This window comes from Triticum aestivum, chromosome 4D (assembly GCF_018294505.1).
Source record: "Triticum aestivum cultivar Chinese Spring chromosome 4D, IWGSC CS RefSeq v2.1, whole genome shotgun sequence".
Taxonomy (NCBI): domain Eukaryota; kingdom Viridiplantae; phylum Streptophyta; class Magnoliopsida; order Poales; family Poaceae; genus Triticum; species Triticum aestivum.
Genome location: NC_057805.1, coordinates 510,122,830 through 510,131,898, shown reverse-complemented (window position 1 = coordinate 510,131,898; position 9,069 = coordinate 510,122,830). Strand labels below are relative to the sequence as shown.

Sequence of the window (9,069 nt, the reverse complement as noted above, 5' to 3'; positions counted from 1 at the left end):
ATGATGACGATGAGGAGAAATTGTTATATCATTATGGTGATGAGACATTGTTATATCACTAAGATGATGATGAGAGATTGTTATATCATTATGATGATGATGATGATGATGATGATGATGATGATGAGACATTTTTGTATCATATGCTGTCAATGATGTATGTGTATGTTGAACTGCATAAAAACCTCCATAAATGAGGAAAGAAATACACATAGTTACTAGTGGCGCGGGGTCCAGCCACGCGCTATAGAAAAGTAGTAGTAGTGCCGGTGGCACCCACGCTGCTACTAACATAAGTAGTAGTACTACTAGAAAGTTAGTTGTAGCGTGCTAGTAGTAACGCGGCCACCCGCACTACTGCTATCATTTTACCCGATGCCACTACTAGGATTATCTCGAGCAGTGATCTCCTCCCTCATGTGTGAGTAATCTCCCTAAAGGCACACGGAGTGGATGGAATTGGATGAGATCTTTTGTGTAATAGGTGTCGGATATTTGTGAATGCATTTTATGATTGAGAGTGAGAGAGTAGAGGATGAGAGGGGAGGAGAGCAGAGAGGAGGATGATGAGAGTGTATATCATTCTAATGATACGGATATGCCAATTGATGTGTAGTAGAGTTTAGCAATATTGATGCAAAAATGGTAAAGAGAAAGAAAATAAAAGAAAAATTGAAAATAAACATAAGTTAGTAATAAAAAATCATCGTTTGTTAAAATATGGATATGGGTGGAAATATTTACAAATGCTAGCTACTTAGTTAATTCTTAAATGGTTAGCTAGATAGATATGTAAGTTGCTTTGCCGAACTCGGCGATTGTAGTAGTGCATACCCCAATCTTAACCCTAATACTTAGTCATACAGACTGAGAACCGCTACAGTTCAATAGGCAAACCATCTTATATGAAAATAATATTGATGGTGGTAACTCTTAGCAGAATGGCCCATCTACGTTTTCATCTTCAGCAACTCCTTGCTCCTTGGCTTCCACCCCATCGCCTCTATTCCGCCATCACGGTCAGAGGCGAAGTTGCCTAAATAACAATCATTACTTTTCTGGTACACGATGAAGGTTGCCTAAACAACAACCACTAATTGCCTGGGACAAAGAGACCAATTGTTTGGGGTGGGAAACTTCACACCAGTTTTGTTTTCTAGTGGTTGATGCGAACTTGTCAAAATTACCACCAACCATTAGTTGCTTCCGAGACGTGGTAAGTTGCCTGGGTTGGAAACTATACACCACTTTTGTTATCTGGGGAAAGAGGCGAATCTGCCTGGAGTGGAAACTTTACGACACTTTCAAAGCAACTTTCCTATGACAGGAGGCAACTTTAGTGGTGCATAGAGCCAAGTTCATTACATAGTGTGTACTAATAAATCTGTCTAACTTTCTGTAAACTTTACCTACAATACTATGAAGTTCCCCGATTGTTGATACTTGCTAGTCATGTTAAGCAACTTTAGAGATGATCTTATGCAACATTAGAAACAACATTAGTCAACTTGACAGTCATGGTCTCCAACTTAGGGGGAAGCATAGATGATATTAGGAAACAGAAAAGTTGCGCCATATAGCACCAAAGTTGCTTCTTTGTAGTTCTGGTATCCAACTTAGAAGTGCTTAAGGTTAGATATATAATGGTGATAGGCAATCTACTACAAAGTTATTTCCTGTAGCAGCAAAGTTGCACGAATAGCACCAGAGTTGCTTCCTGTATGTAATCGTGATAGGCAATCTACATCAAAGTTGCTTCCTGTAGCACCAAAGTTGCCCATATAGCTCCAAAGTTGCTTGGAAAAAATGTTTATCGAAACATGCCCATATGAGATCCTATTTTCAAGAGCTTGTTGCAATAAACCTAATAGTGAAAACGGAACTTAGTTTGGACACTCGGTATAAAAATAATAGCTTTTTGAGTTTTTTTAATAGAAGTAAATGCACGTGATGCATTTTCCTAACTTGTAATCTATATGGCTGCAGTAAGGAGTTCCAACAGGACGAAACCATGGGTGGGGAGGCAGAGTGTTTTCTATTGCGGTTCACAAGGGGTAGAGGGTAGCCTTTCGTTTTCAAGACGGTGTGGACAGGAAATTGTTTTTTTATGTGTGCTGCAGGGGACTAAGAGCATCTCCAGCCGTTGGCCCCCCTAGGACGCATAAAAATCGTCCCCTGGGGGCGAGCCGGCGATTCGTTCGGCGCTGGGGGCGGTTTTGCGCCCAGTCGTCGCCCCCAGTCGCCGATTTTGGCCCACTTTTGAAGCTCCATTTCGGTGAAAAAGGCCCATATGGGCGAGAATAGGCCCATATTCGGCGTGGTTCGCCGTGGCTCGGCGTTCAATTATCAACATAAATATTTTTTATCACATATTTCATCACAGAAAATTCAAATACTTCAACAAAATAGTTCAACAACAAATAGTTCAATACAAATTATATAGTTCAACAAATAAAAACTCATATTTCATCACACGTCGCGCCCGGTGTCGCCCTTGAGCCTCCATAGGTGCTCTGCTCATCCGATAACGGCGCCGAAATGTTCTGTCGCCGTGAAGTGGAGCATCGGCGAAGTAGTCGGAGTAGAGCATGCAGTAGCCTTCGAGACGATGCCGGTTCTTTGCTTTCACCCGCCCCGGCGCCGAGCCACCTCGCCGCGGCTTTTCATTGCTCGCCAACAGCTGGGCGAGGGCGGCGAGCACCATGAGATGCTCTTCTTCCTGGACGTCGGCCTCGGCTTCCTCCTCCAGCAGCGCGGCGAGCACTTCCTCGTCATCCGAGTCCATCGCCGAAGCAGGCAAATCGCCGAACACCTTGCGTGCGGTGGGCGTGCACCCGCGGCTAAACTGCCCCTCCGCGGCCGGAAACGGCGGCCGGAAACGCCCAGCTGGTGTCGGAGGGGCTGCCGCGGCGAACCTCTGCTATTTTTCCGGCGGGGAATGGCTATCTACCGGCGAAGGGCGGCGGGGCGGCGCCGGGATATACCTAGTGGCGGCCGAGAGCGCGGGGGGTGGGAGGCGAGTCGGGAAAGAAAATCTTGACTTTTCACCTGACGGCATGGGCCAGCCGCACTTTTCCCTTGCGCCGGAGCCCCAAACGCCCCCGGCGCGCCGGGTTCGGCCTGCGGCCGCCGGGCGGAAAAAAGGGCCGAACCGGCGCTTTTCGTCGTCCTGGGGGCGCGACTGGGCCGTTTTTTTACGCCGACACCGAAAAAATCGCCTGGGGGGCCTGTTGGGGGCACGGCTGGAGATGCTCTAACTACCTTTTCTCAATTGTGTGAGAAATGTTATGGTGGTTCGTCCCAAAATCTTGTTCCTATGATGGTGGTCAGGCCATCACTACAAGATATGTTAAAATAAACTCTACTCTTGTTAGGTAAACTGTCACGGTAGTTTCGCTTTTATATTGAGACGAGAAATGAAGCCAGGAAGGAATATTTCATTGTCAAGTACACATACTACGTGTGCTGTGCTAGATTGTGTGGATTAAAAAAAGTAAAGCGCTGCCGGATAAGATACGGGCGATGCGATTAATCGAATGCTCGCTTGACCATAGTGATAGAACATGATGGTGCGCGCGCGTGATGCCATGACCATGACCATGACCATGAGTGGGTGCCGCACTGGTGCTCCGCGTGGACGACGGTCGACGTCGTCCTCTCCCTGGATTCTCATCGTACGCGCGCGCAGCATTGATGGAGCTCCGCTGCCGAGAGTGGCAGGCAGCCGCTGCTGCTTTGGCCCCGCTGTGTAAAATGACGGGACGCAGATGCGATAGTGCGCGCCCCTGTCGCCTTTGCTCCCACTTCTTTTTCTCATGTGTCTCTCTCCTATTGGACACACCCCTTTGCCTCGGTGTTCTTGGGGCATATTTGTTGTTGTTTCGTCTTCGTCCGTCTCTTGGGACAACCTGAAGGTCTCTTGCGGAGGTGAGACGGCGCGGCAATGGCTCACCGGCTGCTGCACGGCACCCTCCACGCCACCATCTTGGAGGCCGACAAGCTCACCCACCCCGACCGCGCCACCGGCGGCGCGCCCGAGATCCTCCGCAAGGTCGGTCGGTCGGTCACTCCCCCTCATTATCCTTGCCTACTACCATGGCAGAGTGTAAGCAGAGTAGATTGCGTACGTAGAAATGAAGAAAATATGGAGCCAGACATCTGAAATTCTTGTTCAGGAATTCTTGGTTTTTGTTGTTCAAACAGAAATTCATATCCACAGTTTGCGCGGTTCCAGAAAATAATTGTTTATAAAGATCGGTTCTAGAAAAAAAATGTTTATAAAGAATCTTGTGTGCTTTGCAGTTGGTGGAAGGGTTCGAGGAGACCATCGGGCGGGGCAAGGGTTCGACGCGGCTGTACGCGACCATCGACCTCGGCAGGGCGCGCGTGGGCCGCACACGGGTCCTCGCCGGCGACCCGGTGAACCCGCGCTGGTACGAGGACTTCCACATCTACTGCGCGCACTTCGCCGCCCACGTCGTCTTCACCGTCAAGGCCGCGCAGCCCATCGGCGCCACGCTCATCGGCCGCGCTTATCTCCCTGTCCGGGAGCTGCTCGACGCCGACGGTAATGAGATCGAGCGCCGGCTCGACATCCTCGACGCGACCAAGCAGAAGCTCCCCCACGGGCCCATGATTCAGGTGCGGCTCAGGTTCTGCGACGTCACCACCAACCGCCGCGAGTGGGGCGCCGGCGTCGGCAGCGCGCAGAACCCCGGGGTGCCCTACACGTTTTTCTCCCAGCGACCGGGGTGCAGGGTCACCCTGTACCAGGACGCGCACACCCCGGACGCGTTCGCGCCCAGGATCCCGCTCTCCGGCGGCCGGAGCTACCAGCAGGGACGGTGCTGGGAGGACGTGTTCGACGCCATCAGCGACGCGCGCCACCTGGTGTACATCACCGGCTGGTCGGTGTACACCGAGATCACCCTGATACGGGACGGCGCCCGGCCGCGCCCCGGCGGCGACGCCACCCTGGGCGAGCTCCTCAAGCGCAAGGCCAGCGAGGGCGTGCGCGTGCTCATGCTGGTCTGGGACGACCGCACCTCCGTCGAGTCCCTCGGCATGACATGGGGGTACATGGACACGCACGACGCCGAGACGGCGAACTACTTCCGCGGCACCGACGTGCAGTGCGTCCTCTGCCCACGGAACCCCGACGTCGGCAGAAGCGCCGTCATGGGCTTGGAGACCGCCTACCTGATCAGCCACCACCAGAAGATCATCGCGGTCGACCACGACATGCCGGTGAGAGGCAGCTCGAGCCGCCGCCGCCGCATAGTCAGCTTCGTCGGCGGCCTCGACCTCTGCGACGGGCGCTACGACACGCAGTTCCACTCCCTGTTCAGGACGCTGGACACGGCGCACCAAAAGGACTTCCACCAAATCAGCATCGCCGACGCGTCCATCGACAAGGGCGGGCCGAGGCAGCCATGGCACGACATCCATGCCAAGGTCGAAGGTCCGGCCGCGTGGGACATCCTCTACAACTTCGAGCAGCGGTGGAGGAAGCAAGGTGGCGACCATGAGCTCCTCGTCGATCTGAACGCCTTGGCGAGCCTCATCATACCGCCATCGGCCGTGACGTTCCCCGAAGACCAGGAGGCGTGGAACGTGCAGGTGTTCCGGTCCATCGACGGCGGAGCGAGCTGCGGCTTTCCTACCACCCCCGAGGAAGCTGCCCGATCGGGCCTTGTCAGTGGCAAGAACAGCACCCTTGACAGGAGCATCCAGGATGCCTACATCCACGCGATACGCCGCGCGAACCACTTCATCTACATCGAGAACCAGTACTTCATTGGCAGCTCATTCGCGTGGAAAGCCGACGGCATAAAGCCGGAGGATATCGAGGCGCTGCATCTGATTCCCAGAGAGCTTTCGCTCAAGATTGTGAGCAAGATTGAGGCTGGTGAACATTTCGTGGTCTATGTTGTGGTGCCAATGTGGCCGGAAGGTGACCCGGAAAAGGAATCCATGCAGGCAATACTAGATTGGCAGAGAAGGACCATGGACATGATGTACTATGACATTGCCATCGCACTTGAGGCCAACGGGATCGACGCGAACCCAAAGGATTACCTCACCTTCTTTTGCTTGGGGAACAGGGAGGTGAAGAGGAGCGGAGAGTATGAACCCGCTGATCGTCCATTGCCTGGGTCTCCCTACGAAAGGGCGCAGAACGCTCGGCGGTTCATGATCTATGTGCACTCCAAGATGATGATAGGTGGGTATATATGCCCACTAGCTCCATTATTATGTTGACTGAAAATTTTCTTTTAGTTGTCAACATCTTATGAAGCATTTCACAAGAAAAAAGGATAATAAGTAGAATTATTAATTGGTGTCATTGAAATATGGTAGTACTAATATACACGCAGGTCATGTCTACCTGATTCTTTTTACAATACAACACAAATGTACTACCTGATATTAATTGTAACTAATTCCTCCAACTGTAAACTGTCTGGACATGTCTCATGTGGTCCAAGTTAAATTTGCCTAAACATTTATTCTGTTTGATTTCCAGTCGACGACGAGTACATCATCGTCGGATCTGCCAACATCAACCAGCGGTCGATGGACGGGGGAAGGGACTCGGAGATCGCCATGGGCGCATTCCAGCCGCACCACCTGAACGCCAAAGGCCAGGTTGCGAGAGGGCAGGTCCACGGCTTTCGAATGTCGCTGTGGTACGAGCACCTCGGCATGCTGCATGACGATTTCCTCAACCCCGGGAGCCTGGAGTGCGTCCAGAGGGTGAACAAGATGGCTGACAAGTACTGGGACCTCTATGCGAGCGATGAGCTCAACGACGACCTCCCTGGGCACCTTCTCACGTACCCGGTTGCCGTGACCAAGGAAGGCGCCGTGACGGAGCTGCCTAGGGCCAAGTACTTCCCCGACACGGAGACTCCGGTGCTCGGAGTCAAAGCCAAATTACTGCCCCCTATTCTCACCACATAGGGTATTTTCTCGGCAATGCTAGATGCTGCTTCTATGATGCGCTTCCCGCGGTGTAAGCTTATATCCTGGTATTGCTACCTCTATATGATGGTTCTAGTCCGAATCTATAGCTGAACTTACCTCAAGCCTGAACATTCTGCTGTCCCTAGTACCTTAAAGAGCTGCAATGGCATATCAGTGCTCACTTCACCCTCTGACTCCATTGGCGCTATAATTTATGTATAGTGATAAGGCAACATGATCACCACACCATCGGGGAGGGGCGTGCGGCCGTTGACGGGGATGGAGAGGGGCAGCCGTGTGGAGTGCCATAGGTGTCCCTAAAAGTGTAGGGGCTCAGTACTTTGGGGATTTGGGGATTTTTTTCCCCAAAAGTGATGTCCAGGTGCGGTGATATAGCAAAATATCAGTGGCGCTAGAAAGAAAAACAGGGCTAGCTTTATCAGGATATCACCGGCGTTGACGAAAAGTTAGACGCCCCTAGCTGGTACATTTTTTGTAATGAGTAATTTAAATTTTGTAAAATGTTAGTGAAGTTAATAATTCATGAAAATCGCCATGTTGTGTTATATTGACATGTATTCACTGGTTAAGTTTGATAGTGTTGGATAGAGTTTGGGACGTACATTACTTAGAAAACTGATGTTTTAATTTGTTCCAACCGGATCAACTCCAAGACAAAGTCAGATGTTTCAATGCAAACTCATAGAATTGGAGTTCCAGTTTTCCCATGCATGGATGATAACATTTGCCATTTTAATTAGGCTGGTAATTAAATTCAAATATGTTTCATCATATATAGGTACTAGACGAAACCCCGCATGTTGTTGTGGAATATTTTGCATATTTATTAAATATGAATAAATAAAAATTCTCATGCATGTTTGCATATTGAGGTTGCTTTTACTTATGCATGGGTGCATGTTAAGGTGGGCCTTTTCCCATCCATGTTGAATAATGAGCTGTCATGCTTACATGTTGAGTGAAATAGATTAGTGGGGGCTAGCTATTTAGATATAGAAGATATTGGTGGCGATGCATGCACAACACGTGTCGCAGGAGGATGACCCCCGGCCTCTGCAAAGACCTTACAGAGTAATACATCAATATGTCCGAAGCCGCCATCTTAGAACCATTTGTTGCTACTCCTATCCATTGATGAAGGGGTGCAGAAAGTGTGAGCGGAATATCCATACTTCTTACCTAGCCTAACGTCTAAAGTCGGAGGCCCCGGCCAAGTGACATACCGGGTCTGTGGCACAAACAGGTCCGACGCACTCATAGGTCGTTGCCGCCGTCTTCCATCAATCCATCTTCAGAGCATGTACTGACGCATCGACCTTCCAGGCCAGCCGAGATTTTGCTGCGCACGCCGCCAAGACTCCACGGCGTCGATGCGTCACAGGGAATGCCGCTCCACCACCGATGCCGTCCATTGGTCCCTCGAGCCTATGCACACCTCCAAGAATGACGCCCTCAAGAGGGGTACGATACATGAGCGCCGCCGTCATCCAATCGACTGATCTAGAGTTTCCCCCGGAGGTAGCGGATAGGGGTCTAGAGCTTCTCCACGACGCGATGCCTTCAAGAAGGGGACGAAGCAGAAAAGCGCCGCCATCGCCGACCCTGGCAATGTGCCAAGAGTAGGGTTTTCACCCAGCTCCGCCCGAGGACCCTCCACCCAGCATCGTGTGCACGTGACCGCCACCGATCACCGCCGTCGTGCATGGAACCGGCCGGATCAGATATGACAGAAGACCAGGCCCACCATGCCACCGACGCAGTTTTGAGGTATGATCTGATCTGACCCACCGCCGCCACGGGCACGCAGCCCAACGTACAAGGGGTCGCCCCCACCATGTCACCGTCCCGATGAGGACGCCGCTGCCGTGAGCCGCCGCCGCTGAGCCGCCTATCCCCGCGCCCGCCCGACTCCGACGCCTGGCGAGACCGCCCCGCACCGGCCCTCCCGGGGCGCGAAGAACATGGCCCCGCTGCCGGCCACCCACCGCGAGGGGGCTTTGCCCCGGCGGCCCCGGCCGGCAGCGAGGGTGGGGGAAGGTGGGGAGGAGGCGAGGGGAAGGAGATGCGCGCTGCCGGCCGAGT

General features: G+C 52.0%; 1 protein-coding gene across 1 annotated transcript; it reads left to right on the top strand.

The window, feature by feature from the left end:
- Positions 1-3,769: 3,769 nt before the first annotated feature.
- Positions 3,770-7,152, top strand: LOC123099172 (phospholipase D alpha 2). Its single transcript, XM_044521334.1, has 3 exons — positions 3,770-4,051; positions 4,303-6,223; positions 6,527-7,152. The coding sequence occupies exons 1-3, from the start codon at positions 3,944-3,946 to the stop codon at positions 6,961-6,963; spliced, it is 2,466 nt and encodes an 821-aa protein (XP_044377269.1). The 5' UTR covers positions 3,770-3,943; the 3' UTR covers positions 6,964-7,152.
- Positions 7,153-9,069: the final 1,917 nt, after the last annotated feature.

What these genes read in the sequence shown, in the direction of transcription:
- LOC123099172 (XM_044521334.1), top strand. Translation starts at nt 3,944, where the DNA reads ATGGCTCACCGGCTGCTGCACGGCACCCTCCACGCCACCATCTTGGAG. An exon ending in CGCCCGAGATCCTCCGCAAG is followed by an intron (nt 4,052 to 4,302) that starts GTCGGTCGGTCG and finishes TGTGCTTTGCAG; the next exon opens with TTGGTGGAAGGGTTCGAGGA. An exon ending in GCACTCCAAGATGATGATAG is followed by an intron (nt 6,224 to 6,526) that starts GTGGGTATATAT and finishes TTTGATTTCCAG; the next exon opens with TCGACGACGAGTACATCATC.